A 14,563-nucleotide genomic window follows, 5' to 3' on the forward strand; every position below is an offset into this window, starting at 1 on the left:
CTTTGATATCGTGTAGCTGTCGGCCGGATACGACTGCAAACAGAACCCCGGATGGGATCTCACTGGTTGTGGTGACAAGTCTGTCGCGTTCACAGCCTCGCCAGACTCTGACGTGCACTTTACGGTGCTGACTCGGAAGGAGCGGGGCCCTGAGAATAGCACAAGGGACACTTGGCTGGACTTGAGCAGATTAGAGAATCCTGAACTGAGGAAGGGACAATGTGAGCGAATGCTTGAACGTCATGCCCCAGCTGCACGTGATGTCTTCTCACGCCCGCTGGGCCCCCCGATTAGTGATGCCCCTCGTAGCTCAGCACGGAACCATCCTCAGCCTTCCAAACGAGCAGAGAAGCTGCCAGAAGAGTTATCTGTGTATTGCCCTCGGTTACCATTTGTCACCTAAAGTAAGATCTCACGACACACAAGCACAGTAGCATAAGGAGGGCAGGAGCTAGGTGTGGATCCTGGTTCCCCTGCTCTCTAGCTATGTGGGCTGCAGCCTAGTGACTCCCCCCTTCTGAGCCTCAGTTTCCTCATCCGTAAAACAGGCCTAAGAACCGGGATCTCACGGCATGGCTGTGACGACGAAGCCGGACGGAAACTCTGAAGGGCCTGGTGATCATGGTGCCTTCCCGTTTTGTTCGGACTAGCACCGTAATTCCGAGTGAGGACTAGGAGAAAAACTTCCCACTCGAGGGTCCCGCCCTCCCCGGGCAGTGGCGTCGTGGGTAGGGAGCGGGACACACACACGACGGGGCCACACAGTCCTCGGGCACAGTGCCCAGCTTATCCCAGAGGCCCGTACCACTGGACCAGGATTTCCTGACAAGGCTCTTTGGCAGGGAGAGGGCCATGCCTAAGAGCAGTAGCTGACGTGAGGTGACGGGACCTCACAGCCTTTTTTCCTGGTAACCCCCGTCCAGCCGCCCTGCTGGCCGTGTTGAGAGCACGGCCGTGGCCTCAGGAGGTGGGAGCTGCGGCACGGGAAAGGATGACAAAGTCCCCGGATCCTGACACCACCGGTGTCTGGCCGGGAGACCTTAGCCAAGCCCTGGTGCCTGTCGCGAGCTCCTTACCTGAAAATGGGGGGTTTGCTGCTCATTAAATAAGCGGCTGAACGCCAGGGACCAGGGACAGAATGGAGACCGCCTGCCAGGCCCGCTCTCCCTTCCTTCCTCACACCCCATGGCTCCCGAATCGAACAGGTAGAAGGGGGCCAGGGATCAGACTGCTGTGGGGAAGGCGCAAGATGCTGCCCCCCACCCTGGCCTGTGAGCACCCACGCTGTCGCATCTAGCAGTCCTGGGGCCCGCACGCCACATCACACCTTTTATTGAAATGTATGCCATGCAATCTGTTCAGGAGCTTGAAAAATAACAAAAGGGAGCAGGTCTGGAGACCAGCCTTGGCCCAGACACCACACGGAACAGGTCCTGAGTAGGAAAGGCACATGAGTTACCCCCTATTTTGACTGGGCAAGAAAAACCCACAAAGCGAGACACGGCAGGACAGCGCGGGGCCTTTGGGGGAGATCTGCTGGAAGGGGGGCCCGGGTGGGATCCCTAAGTGTCCCCCTGCCCCTGCAGGGTGGTGCAAGGACCGGCCCGCGTGACCCGCCTCCTGAGGAAGGGCTCCTGGAACTCCCCGGATGGGTGGGGGTGACGCTGGAACAGACTGAGTAGCACCGGGGCAGGCCGGTGGAGGTGGGCTGGGGGCTCCAGGGCCCGCGTCTGCTGCAGACCGCGGGGTCCCAGCCTCAGAGAGCAGGCTGTTGCTTTGAGACTCCGCTGAAGGCTGAGGGCCCCGTAGGGGGGGGCAATTGTCCTTTAAGGCAGCCGGAGTTGAGGAGGCTCCAGGTTGCTCCTGCAGGAACTGGGGACGAGCTGTTCCTGGGCCCAGGGCTGTAGACGGCCCCCGAGACCCTGCATTTCCCCTGGTTCAAGTACTAAGTGTTTTGTGTGTGTGCTGGCCAGTGTGGCACATCACCTGCTGTAAGAACACAGGTTCGGGCTGGGACACACTGGGGACTGGAACAGGGCTGCTCCCTCCTGATGCCACCTGGCTCTCTGCTCCTGTAGGCCCTGGGGTCCCGTGTGCCACTGCTGCAGGGCACCCTCCCGTGGATGGGCCGGGGGGACCCTGGGGCCAAGTACCCTCCTGGTACCCACATCACCCTGCAGACCAGGGAGGGAAGCAGCACCAGCTTGCTGAGCTACTGGGGAGGAGTTTTCACGACTTGAGTCTGTGCTTGACCTTGGGAAGGCATGTGTGGGTGGGGAGTGGGAGGGGACCCCCAACCGCATTGCCTCAGGAGTCAGAGGGAGAAGGCCCGGCTCCTGGACTGGCCCATCTGTCCATTCTTGGGCCTACAGCCTGCTCTTTCCTCAGACCGCACCAGGGATGCGATACCCCCAGCCTCGGAGGGGACTCGGCAGCTGAGCCTACTTCCTGCTGGGTTCTTCCTGTCCAGGGACTGCCAGCCCAGCGGAGGCCTAGGCGATTCTCTGACTCCTCGCGGTAGCCCTTCGCAAACAGAGCTGAGGGGCACGGTGGGAAAGTGAGGGGTGTCCTCAGCCCTCGGGGAATCCTTGGAGGCCGGAGTGGGGTTGGGGGCTGGCACGTGGAGTGGGTGGGGGATGCTAAGGGCAGTGCCTCTCTGGGGCTCAGGGACCCCCAGTGGGCAGGCTGTCGGGCCTCTGTGCACCTGCTGATCTAGACGTTCCTGCCACTGGGTGAGAAGGTGTCTGTGCAAATGTCTGAGGTGGCCCCTGAGCTGCTGCGGTGGTAGCGGTGAGCTTGGTGCAGAGACTGGAAGCGAAGAGGTGAGCGGAAAAGGCCGACCGCAGGCCAGTGGATGCCATGGCGAGTCACAGAAAAGGGAGGGGTCACCTGGCAACCAGTACCCCGAACACACACACCTCCCCAAACCCTCCCCCAGTCGGAGGCCCGAAGGGGACAGGATACCCCTCCAGATGTGCTGTTAACTGACATCTCAGCCCCAGAGGGACTCTGACCCCAGGGTCGCCCTCCAGCCCCACAGAGGAGCGGGCATGGATTTGACCTTGTGGGAAGTAGGGCACAGGTCAGGACCCCGAGCTCTAACCAGCTCACAAGGCCGGCAGAACAAAGGGTGCTGGTGTGCACCTCCCAGGCCAGGAAAGTTGGTCTGGGAGGAACCCCGGAATTCTAGCCAGGCCACAGAACGTGCCCGGCCACCAGCTTGCCAAGAAAGAGAAAAGCAGCTCTGACATCCAGCGGCCATGAAGGAAATCCCTCTGCAGAAATGTTTCTTCCCATTGGGTGCTGAGGACGGTTCCTTGAGGACAGTTCGCCTCCCTCCCATTCGAGCTCCAAAGGGTCATCTCTGAGAAAGCCCACCCTGCGGGTGGCCAAGGGGCTGGTGAAGGGGGGCTTCCCAGTGCTTGGTTGCTCGGGCCACACCCGGAGCTGGCTCCAGGCAGACGGGGCAAACGGAGGGTGGGGGCGGGTAGCGGGTGGGTGTCGATTTCCTGCAGAGCTGACAGGCCAGGGGGCAAGGAGTGAAGGGAACAGGTACCACGGAGAGAACACCCAGCGCTCCCTCCGCTGACGCACAGCCCTGCACATAGTGTCCTGTGTGTGTGCGCATATGCGTGTGTGTGCGTGCACGTGTGTGCGTGTGCATGTGTGCTCACGTGTGCACCCATTCCGGGCTCTGCACATGAAGGAGGCTCGCCCCTCGCCCTGGCCTGTCCCCCGGCGCCAGGGCACACGAGCTGGAGGAAGAGAAGGGGCAGTGCTGGTGGCAGCCGTGGCTCGGTGCTACGCCCCCGGGAAGTTGGCACACGAGGTTTCTTATTGCACCTCTCCCCTCGGGGGGACACCCTCCTCATCTGCAGAAAGGACACAGACGTAGGTGGTGGCAGACGGGGCCCCAAATTGGCCCTACTGCCAATCACAGAGCTGGGAACAGCAGGGGGGAGCCAGACTGGCCACGGGACGCCCCTGAGCACACTCCGGTCCTGGCGGCAGGCCCTCGCAGGCCTGCCCGCAAACGGCCCGGGTGGCCTTCTGAGAAGCCAGCCAGCGTCTGAGGAGGCGGAGCGGCCGGACCCTCGGCTGCCCGGCCTCCCCTTTACCGGGGTAGCTGGACCACTGCCCATCCTCGGCCAGCGGCCTCCAGGGGCCACAGGTGAGTGTCCTTACAAAAATAACTCTGAGTCTGTCCCCCGGGGCGGGGGCGGGTTTCCTGAGAGCACGCGGAGGGCCAGGGCGAAGGCCGTGAGGAGAGGTCTGGCAAGGAGGGCTCCCGCCCTGCGGGGCCGGGGTTATGGCTGCAGGCGCTCCAAGTACTGCGGCAGGGGGTTCTCCTTGACGTACTTCTGGATGTACCAGCACGTGAGATGGGCCCGCAGGTCCTCCTCCACTACGAAGTCCAGAGCGGCCTGGCAGGCGGGGCGGAGAGAAAGGCGGTCAGTGCCCGGAGCCCGCACCCCTGCCGCCGCGCTTCCCGGGCCGCTCCCCGACCCCGAGGGCGGGAGCTGGCTCTGCCTGGTCTGCAACGGAAGGTGGGAGGTGCTGCCACCACCCTCCTCTTCCAGTTGGGGCAACCGAGGCAGAAAGCTTTGGTACGCTGCCCGAGGCCACACGGCAGTGAAGTGAACAGGCCAGGACTGGATCCAGAGGCCCCGCTCAAAACCGCCCTGGGAGGGAGTCTCTACCCAGGCAGCCACGCGGGCACAGCTCTGTGCTCGTGAACGGCATCGGGTGGACATGGAGCAGGAGAACCCCCTCCCCGTGGCCGGTCTGGCCCGTCCCCTCCTTCCCCGCCCCTCCCCCCCAGCCACCAGGACACCTGTCACCCAATGCACCTGCCCCGGCTGAGCTCAGGGCCTCCGTGCTCCCAAGGCACCTGCCGCCTACAGCGCCTTTTCCCTCATCTCCACGTGGCCACTCATTTGATGCCTCCTTCTGGAACCTTACCCTCAGGCTGGGTCAGGGGCGCCCCAGGGCCCCCCGCACCCAGCAGAGGTCACGCTTAGTTCTTACAGGGCTCCCAAAGCCAATCGTGGGGGAAGCGATGAGGGTGCCAGTGTGTGGCCTTCATCTGTGGCTGTGGTTGTGTGCACCAACGAGCTCACGAGACGGAGAACGAGGGCCTGTCTGGTGCACGCCCTGCCTCTGGTGCCTGGCAGGATGCTGCACACGGCTGGTGTTTAATAAACGTTTGCTGAAACAAAGTGGAAGACAGCCCGGGTGGGGTTGGCTGGTCTGATGAAAGGGGAGCAGCATTTACTGAGCACCTACCAGGGACCCCGTGCTTCCAGGTTGGCCAGCGTGACCCTCCAGCCCCACGTGCCCGAGCAGGCCTTGGTGCATCTCACCGTCCACACCCCGTCTCAGGACTCACTACCTGAGACCCTCAAGAGACAAGACTCCAGTCTCTGCTCCCGTTTCGCAGAAAAAGAAACCGAAGCCCCAACAAGGTACCCGTCAGAGGCCACACGGTGAACACTTGGTGCCCTCGGCAGGCACAGCTCAGGGGAGTCCCGGACGGGGCCTCCAGCAGGTCCCGTGGCTGGCCGAGGCCGTGAGGGAGGGGTGCACCCCGCTCCAAGGCCCACCTCCCCTCTACCCAGGTGGGTAACTCCCGGGGTTTCCTCCTCAGTAACACGGGACAGCCCCCCCACACCAACTGACAGCTTGTCCCACTTAAAGGAAGAAGACAGCCATGTCTGAAATACTCAGGAGGCACAAGCTGCTGGCCCCGGTCAGCAACTAAACCAGGGCAGAGGCTGGAGGAGGAACAGAGGCCCGAGGTCGGGGTGGAGGTTCGAAGGACGGGCGGAGGGAACGTGGGCCTGGAGTGGCCCTCGGGAGAACGAACGGAAGGCCGTTCCGTTCCAGGCTGCAGTTCCCCGCATGAAGCCCAAACGTGCTCTCCAGCCGGCCTGGGGTCCGAGGGGCTTTTGGATGAAGGGGCTGGGGTTGGGGGTTGCGGCACAAGCCAATGTACCCGAACGTTCATTTATCCACTTGTTCAGGAAGGATTTACTGAGCGCCCATGGACTATATGCCGGGTGCTGGGGCCCCAGCCAGTGAGCTCCTGACGCACGGCAGGCATCAGTGGCCAGGAGGCTTAGCTCTACAGAAACCCGGGCCCCAGAGGAGCTGGGGGAAGGCAAAGTGTGCTGCCTGACGCCTGCATAATCCCAGCTGTAACCTGTTGGCCGGGGCGGGGGGCACCCATCTACACGTCAGCCAAGACACAGGCCCCGATCAGCCCCCGGGACCATGGTTTAGCTGAACGCGGGGGCGGCTCCCTCTCCCCACCCTTCACCCTCTGCGCCCCCTACCTTGGCGAGGTGCTTGGCAATGCCGCGCCCGCGGTAGGCGTCGGGGACCTCCGTGTGCTGTAGGTCCACGATCCGCTTGCCCACGTACTCATACAGCAGGACGGCCCGGTCGTGACAGCCTGCGGACGGAGGGTGGTGAACAGGTGAGGCTGTGACGACTCTCGGGGCCTGACTCAGGCAAATGGTGGAGGGACGGGCATTTGGAGGCACTCTGCTAGAGTCGGATCCGGAATAATGTCTCTGTGCCTCAGTTTCCTCATCCATAAAGTGGGGATATGAGAAAGCACTCCTCACACGTAGTTGGACGACTAAGCGAGGTCGTCTCTACGAAACGCTCTGAGTAGCAACCTCAGCACCAGCCGTCCATCTACCCACTCATCCACCTACACAGCCATCTCAGCCATGCAGCCACCCATCTAGTCCCCAGCCGTCCTATCGGTCCACCTGTCCGTTCAACCATGTATCCATCCATTCCACTCAGCACGTGTTTACTGAGCCCCAGGCACTGTTTCTGATACTGGGACTCACCCACAAGCAAGCCAGACAAAGAGCCCTGCCCTAGTGGAAATGGCTAGAGGGGGAGACAGAGAATAAACAAGGAAAACAAGTTAATGTGTAGCGTGGCAGAGGGTGGGGCAGAGGGAGTGTTTGGTAGAGACAGGAAGGAGCAGAGGGAGTCAGCCCTGGGACCTCTGGGGGAACAGTGTTTTGGCGGAGGGAACAGCTGGCGTAAAGGCTCTGAAGCAGGAGTGGGTGTGGTGTGTTTGAGGGACAGTGAGGAGGCTGGGGTGGCCGGAGCAGTGTGGGCAAAGCGGGAGAAGGTGAGAATAGGGAGGTGACAGGAACAGGTCCCGCAGAGCCTCTTAGATCTCTGTGAGCTGTGAGCCATAGGAGGGTCGTGGGCAGAGGAGGGGCAGGAGGTGACTCATGACTTCGTGGAATCCGTCCGGCAGCCTCGAGAACAGGAGAACAGACCGGGGGCAGGAGCAGGGAGACAGCTGAGGCGGCTGCTGCACTAGTCCAGGTGAGTGATGATGGGGACACAGACCCGGGTGGGGGCGGTGGGGGTGCGAGAAGGGATCAGAGTCTGAGGGTGTTTTGCAGGTGTAGCCAGCAGGATGTGCCGATGACTCGGACGTGGTAAGTGAGAGAAACAAGAGTTGAGAACAACTCCACGGTTTATCATTTCAGACAGTTTCAAGTGTGCGAAGGAAAAAGTAAAGTGGGTTGGGGGCAAGATGGGGCCATTTAGCCAGGGGGGCAGTCTGGGGAGATCCCTCCAAGAAAACCTCTGAGTCGAGGGGTGCTTGAGGGAGGGACAGGCAGAGGGTGCAGTCAATGCAAAGGCCCCGAGATTAGAAAACACAAATCGCTGCCCCTAAAAGAAAACATGTCAGTGCCAAGTGTCTTTCTCTAATTTTTGTAACGTTTTTAAAATTTTATTTTTGAGATAGAGTGAGCACGAGAGGGTGAAGGGGTGGGGACAGAAGATTCAAAGCCGGCTCCACGCTGACAGCACACGGCCCAATGTGGGGCTCGAACCCATAAACCGTGAGATCATGACCTGAGCCAAACTTGGACGCTCAACCCACTGAGCCACCCAGGCACCCCTATCTTTCTAATTTTTAAAAGCGAATTGTCTTCCATGTGTTTTAACTTTAAAGCATCCCGGAGAATTCGCCCCTAGTGCCGTCTGGGCTCCCCGTCTATGGCGGGTGTGGAAGACGGACAGGCCTAGAGATAGAAATGACCAGACCAGGGTCTTGCAGCGAGTCGGACACTGCACCAGGGCCCGATCCCATGCGGGAGGCTTTCTGTTTCTCCCCAGAGCTCCAGGAGGGAGGCTACAATTCATCTTCCAATTTCCAGATGGGGAAACTGAGCTCCAGAGATCCAAGTACCACAGCGAGTGCCAGGGGAAACTGCCACCCAGGCCTCCGGAGCCTCAGCCCAGTTCTCTCCCTGCCCCCCCCCCCCCCCCCCCCCCCCCCCCCCCCCCCCCCCCCCCCCCCCGCCCTCAACATGCCTCCTGCCGCCGGGCCTTTGCCTTGGCAGTTCCTTCTGCCTGGAACACCCTTTCCCCTTCTCAGCCCCAGTGATGGTGGCCCCAGTTCTGCTTCCCCCCCCCCCCACCTCCAGACCCCCAACATCTCCTCCTTGTGTCCCAACTGTGGCTCTGCCGGCTGAGCTGTGGCCAGGGTCCAGCTGTGGCCTCCACGGCAGCCTGCCCCAGCTGTGTCGCAAGGGACTTGGTTCTCGGCTCCTGCATCTGTTGGAGTTACTCCAGCTCACCCAGTACAGGAGAGCAGAGACCAGGAGGCTATTTTGGGCCCGAGCTGGTCACCAGTCACTGGAGGAGCTGTCTGCCTGTCCTGGCCATTTAATTACCCCAAAACTCACAGAGGGTCTACTATGTGTCAGGCAGGGTTTTGAATGCTATGCATGCAGCAGTGAAGAAAACGGACTGACCCTGCCTTCGTGGAGGAAGACAGAGAAACAAAACCACCGTAATAAAAGACTCGAGGCCAGCAGTTGGACAGCAAAGAGGGAAGGCCTACCATTTTAAACAGAGTATACAGGGAGGCCTCTTTGGAGCAAAGACCTGGAGGAGGCAAACCATCCAAGAGGAGATGCGGGGGCTGAGTTATCCAGGTGGTTAAGAACAGCATGTGCAAAGGCCCTGAGGTGGAACGTTCTCGGACCAGTGGCTGGGGAGGGGGCAAACCGAATGAAAGAGGGAGAGCAGTAGGAAGGTGCTTTGGGGTCCTGGCTTTCCCAGGCTGGCCTTCAGGGAGATGACAGGCAGCTCACATCTGTGGGGCCCTGCCACGGGCAGCCCCGTGCTCAGCTCTCTCCACACACCAATCCTCTCCACGGTCTTACAAAATGGGTAAGGTTCTTACAGCCCCATTTACAGATGGGGAAACTGAGGCTCCAAGAGGCAGTCACACAGGCTGGCAGCCTGTGGGGCTGAGTTCACTTAGGAGAGTTTTCTACCTGAAAGAGGTACAAAAAGGCATCTGGGGCCACCAGGGTGGGTGGGCTATGTGTGAGGGAAAAGCTCTGTACTGAATTCTCCCACTGGCCAGACCCAGGACTCCAGGCTGGGGAGGACCCAGAGACCCCTAGTGAACAGTCTTGGGGAGCCTGGCCCGTGGCCTGGCACCTGGGCCTTAGAGAGGCAGCAAAGGTCACCTGGTCCCAACCACCCACACCTGACGCCTGGAGAGCCCCAGAAAACGGCCACCTTCCCGTGGCTCAGGCCAAGATCCTCAGGGCCCTCTGTGCCCTGCTTTCCTCTCAAACTCTGACCTGATCCTTCAGCAGGTCCATGGACATAACCTTCAAAATGTGCCTGGAATCTGGACAGTGCTCACGTGTCCACAGGCACCCTCTTCCGGCTGCCTTACCGGCTTCCCTGAGTCCGCCCACTGGATCCTTTCTCTCACCTGGTGGGGCCCTGGTCCAGCCACACTGGCCTTGCGGCTCCTTACACACACCCAGCTCTTGACCCCCCAGCCTTTGTTGAACTGTTCTTGCCGCCTGCTTGGGCCCCAGACCCTTATCTGGGCCAGGTCCCATGAACTGCCAAGAACTCCAAGCCTCACTAGCAAGGGGGTCAGTGCTCGCCATTGGGGGGCCACAGGAACAAGCCCAGGGCAGAGTGGGGCCCTGAGTTCCAGTCCCAGCTTTGCCAGGTGACCTCAGGCCAATCCTGAGACCTCTGTGGCCAAGACCTTACCTCTCCTGCTTGGGACAATCAGTACCACCCTCCCGGACCGCAGAATCACATCGAGATCATGAACTGTAACTGATTCTGAGGAAAGTTACAGCTGTTCCGCTAATGGGGCCCTGCCCTGGGTGTCTCCACTCTGGCACCCTCCATCTGGCCCCACTGAGGACCGAGGTCCCCGGGAAGCCATCAGGGGAAGTGGTCACCGAGAAATTCTTTTCCCTGGCAGGCCGGAAGGAGGAGCCAGGATTCAGGGTTGGAGATGTGGGACTTTTGGAGAGAGCCATCAACCCTGCTGAGTCGGGGGCCGGTGGATCCAAACACCCATTGTACAGGTCAGGAAACTGAAGCAGAGGCAAAGCCGGAACCCGGGCCCTCTGCTCCCTCTGGGAGCCTAAGTAGCAGACTTAGGACAAGTGGGTGCCAGAGCAGGGGGGCAGGCCCAAGAAGCACCTGGCTGGCTTTTCTGGGCATCTGCACATACAGAGGCTGGTTTGGGGAAGGGCTATACATCAGTGGCTCGAGGCGGGTTAGACATCGGGGCTGTGACCCAGAGAAGTGCAAGGGGCAGAACTCAGCACAGCCAGGAGACACATGAGGCCAGAGCCTGCGGGTCCCCCAGGCGAGTCCGTCCACAGACTGGGTTAGTCCTCTCGCCAATGCAGGCATCCTCTCCGTCCTCCCTGCTCTAGGTACCTGCCAACTCTCTGGAGACTTAGTCTTCCCATCTGCAAAATGGGGGTCAGAGAGGATGTGGAAAGCACCAGGATTCTAGGACCCCCCAGATGACCCTCCTACTTGCAGCATGTGGGAAACTCGGCCTGGCTGGGAGGGGAGAGGAGAGGTCAAGGAAGGGACCTGCCAGGGATGGGGGCTCAATTCTGGCTTAGATGCCCACTGGCTGTGTGCCCTTGTTTCCTGGGAAATGGGGATGTGCAAGCTAGTGTTTCAGAACTTGGATGTGGGGGACAAGCCTGAGCTCCGGCATCATCTCATGCTCTACCCACGCATCCTTCTTCGTCTCTTCAGGACCCAGCCATTTCTCCCCAGCCCTCCTCGCAATGTCCGGACTAGTGCAGTAGCTACCTCCCTGCTCCTATCTTGCCCCACACAGTCTGGTCCCCTGGGAGCAGCTGGAAGGAGCCCAGAACATCCCGTCTAGCCTCCTCCGCTCAGGACCTTCCCAGGCACCCACCTCACTCAGAGTCAAAGCCAAGTCCTCAGTGGCTTCTGTGGCCCTGGTACCCCCCCCCCCCACCCCGTGACCTCTTGATCTTATCTGCTGCGATCCCCAAATCCTCCTCTCCATTACTCCACTCCCTATTTCTCTGGATACACACCAGGCAACGCAGGGCCCCCGTTCTTGCTGCTTCTTCCGCTCAGAACCCCCTTCCCTGCCTCCTTTATGTCTTTACTTAAATGGCACCTTCCCAGAGTGGTCCTTCTGGACATCTGATTCTAAACAGCGGCCCTTTCCCAACACGCCTTCCTGCTGCCCTGCTTTATTCCTCACCAGGCCCTTGGTTTCTAGGACACTTTAAGCTTTCTTCACTGTTCACTACCCCTTTAGACTGTCAGCCCCATGAGGACTCAGCACCTAGAATGATGCTCGGCACCCGGTAGGTGCTCGATAAGGACTTCTGGAAGGAATCCCAACTCTTCCCTTCCCAGGTACAAGACCTCGAGCAAGTCGGTCGCTTCCCTGTATCTCAGCATCCTCATCCGCAAAACGGGAAGAGCAGTGTCCCCTCCCCCCGCCCCTCACATGCCCAGGGCCTTCGTGGACTTGAACGCGAGGACTTGAATGCAGCTGCTCAGTCTCTTCCCTCACCCAGAACCAGAGCTTGCTGGAAGCTTATCAGCACAGCTCTGCCAGGGGGGATGGCCCCAGAGCCTGCACCAGGAGCCCTGGGGCTGCTCTGGCTGTCCGCCTAGGCATTCACGTCTCTCAAGGGGCACAAGGAGCCAGTCTCCAGGGCTTGCTCTGCGGTTCGGGAGCCGCCATGACAGGCTGTTTCCCCTCAGCAGCCGAGGCAGGACTGGGCCCAGAGAGAGATGATCTCCATCCCCTCCCCATATACACACCCAGACCCCACCTTGCAGGCTGGAGAGAAGCTGGCCGCCTCCCACTCCTCCCGGGGCTTGGCCGGGGAGCCCAGGCCATTTTATACTTAGCCATCTGGGGAAGGGAAGGAGGCAAGTTTAGAAAGAAAGCCAGGCCCACATCCAGCCTTGACCACAGCCAATTCTAGAGGGGTATCCTTCGGCTGTACTGATTTGCAAAAAAAAGGAAAACCCCAAATGTTCCCTTTTTCTTCTGTCTCTATGAATGTATAGACGAGCCTCTTAAGCCCCCAAGGGAACCAGAGGCCTCTCTGGAACCTCAGAAAAGAGGATCTGAAAAACCCCAAGGACCCTCCACACAGGAATGGCCAGCCCTGAGTGTCATGGCCAGCTAGGCCACAGCGAGCACCATGGCGGTGAAAGGCCTTAGGTCCACAAGGAAAGAACGCTGCGTAGGGTCATTTGGGTTTGAGCTCTGGCACTTGGTAATGCGGAGCAAATCACTGTCCCTGTGGTTCAAACCTCAGTTTACTCATCCATAACATGGAGGTGATAGTGCCCACAGCACCGGGATAGTGTAATAGGGATGTGGTAGGGCCTGAGAAATGTCCAGGCCCCAGCCTTTCCTGACTGCTTCCAAGGGCAGGCTGGACAAGCCCATTCCAGGAGTCACACCAGGTAGGATTCTATCCCAGCTCTGCCCTAACTTACTGCCTGACCTCAGGCAAGCCTTTCCCTTTTCTGATCCCCTGCCTTCCTTTCTCAGAAATGGGCACAATGGCCCCTAAGGGCCCTTCCGGCTTGGACACTGCCTCGAGGGGCCCAGCTGGGAGGGAAGAAAAAGTTATTAATGCGGTGCACAAGGAGCTCATGGTCCTGGATTTTAAAATTCTTTTTTCAATCCCCCAGACCTCTTAGCGGGGAGGGAGTATGGGTTAGTAAGTGGTGGAAACTTTCTTCACAGGAAATGAAGACTCGACTTTACTTTCTGGTTTTAAAAACAGTGATCAGTCCACGCTGATCAGCACTTGCTCTATGCCGCCGGCGCTATTCTAAGCCTTCTTCACTCTCATTATTGTATTTCATCCCTACAACCAGCGGAGAGGAGTGCTCTGGTGGTATTACCATCGCAAAGATGGAACTGGGGCACACAGATGAGGCAACTTGGCCAAAGCCTGAGAGCCAATGGGGCTGACGGTGACGGTGACACCTTCCCCTCCATCGTCCCCACCTGGGGCAGACACTTCACTCTCTCCCTCCGCCCTAGATCTGCTCAGAAGATTCTCCCAACTCTGTCGGTGCAGGAAAGCTAAAGTCCGGGGGGCGGCAAGAAGCCATTTAGCACCCAGGGAAAGGGGAGACGTCCCCATTGACCCACACTCCAGGACCACTGACGGCAGCCCTCAGGGGGTGTCCAACACCGGAAAACAGCCGCGCTCGAGCAGGTGAGGGTCCCGAGTGGCTGAAGCAGGGTGCCGGCCGCAGAACACCCGGGCTGGCCCTACTTCTAAGTTTGCCTTCCCGGGGGGAGGGGGAGTCCCCTGCCCGCCTGCCCGGGGCGCTCCGCGTGGGCGCGCCTCTCCCGGGCAGCCCGCTCCTCCCCAGCCCGCGAGTCGGCCGCGCCCCCACCAAGCCCGCGAGCGCAGCCCCCGGCCTGATCCCGGGGCGCCGGGCGGAGCAGCACCCGAGCGGCGGCCGCCGGAGGCCACCCCGCGGCGCGCGCTCGCGACGCCCCTCCCGGGCCGCGGGCCGGGGGCGCGCGCCCCAGCTAGGGGGCGGCCTCGGCGGGCCCCGCTTGCTCGCAGACAAAAGGCAGGGGCGGGCCGGACGCCGCGTTACCGTTGAGCCGGACGGTGAACTGGCGGCGCCGGCGGTCGTGCTCCACGCGGATGGGGCAGCCCTGCTCCAGCGCGCCCAGCGGCGCGGCGGCCGCCGAGTGCGCCATCTGCGCGCCGGGCAGCGGCCGCTGGGACCCGCGGCCCGCGCCTGCTCGGCAGGGCCGGGCGCGCGGAGCGGTGCGCGGGCCCGCGGCGGCGGCGGCTGCGGCGGGGACGGAGACTCGGGACGGCCGGCAGCCCGCAGCCGGGAGACCGCAGGCGGCGGCGCAGAAACTGACACTCGGCGACGGCCGCGGCGGCGGCAGCAACAAAAAAAAAAAGGAGGGGGGCCAGGAAATCAGCTGTGAGGTCACGTGCGGAGCGCAGCCAGTGGGCGCGCGACCTTTTTGTTTTGATACATTCCATTCGACTCTTAAAGGGGCCGTGCGCCTCGCTGGCCGCGTTCCACTCGCCGCCGCAAACAAAACAACGCGCTCCCCGTCTGCGCCAGGACCCCTTTCCCCTCTTGCGTTTGACCCGCAAGCAACTTTGGGCCCCCCACGCGGACCCCTTCTCAAAAAGATGTAACAACCCGTGGGGAATCTAATCGTCCT

At 60.9% G+C, this 14,563-nt stretch overlaps 1 protein-coding gene across 2 annotated transcripts; it reads right to left on the minus strand.

Annotated features, from left to right (window-relative positions):
• Window positions 1-1,316: 1,316 nt before the first annotated feature.
• On the minus strand, window positions 1,317-14,121 carry NATD1 (N-acetyltransferase domain containing 1). 2 transcript variants are annotated; one of them, XM_042915310.1, is made up of 3 exons: window positions 13,972-14,121; window positions 6,336-6,454; window positions 1,317-4,424 (listed from the first exon to the last, which is right to left on the minus strand). In XM_042915310.1, the coding sequence occupies exons 1-3, from the start codon at window positions 14,075-14,077 to the stop codon at window positions 4,308-4,310; spliced, it is 342 nt and encodes a 113-aa protein (XP_042771244.1). In that variant the 5' UTR covers window positions 14,078-14,121; the 3' UTR covers window positions 1,317-4,307. The 2 variants fall into 2 exon arrangements, with proteins under 2 accessions (XP_042771244.1, XP_042771243.1); XM_042915309.1 differs by lacking the exon at window positions 13,972-14,121 and having other exon boundaries at window positions 6,336-7,783.
• Between the last annotated feature and the right edge of the window lie 442 nt (window positions 14,122-14,563).

The sequence above is a fragment of the Panthera leo genome, chromosome E1, assembly GCF_018350215.1.
Source record: "Panthera leo isolate Ple1 chromosome E1, P.leo_Ple1_pat1.1, whole genome shotgun sequence".
Classification (NCBI taxonomy): domain Eukaryota; kingdom Metazoa; phylum Chordata; class Mammalia; order Carnivora; family Felidae; genus Panthera; species Panthera leo.

Coding starts and splice junctions, on each gene's coding strand:
- NATD1 (XM_042915309.1), bottom strand. CDS start 6,599: ATGGATGAGGAAACTGAGGCACAGAGACATTATTCCGGATCCGACTCT. Junction 4,425..6,335: donor TTGCCAAGCACCTCGCCAAG/GTAGGGGGCGCA, acceptor CCCGCCTGCCAG/GCCGCTCTGGACTTCGTAGT.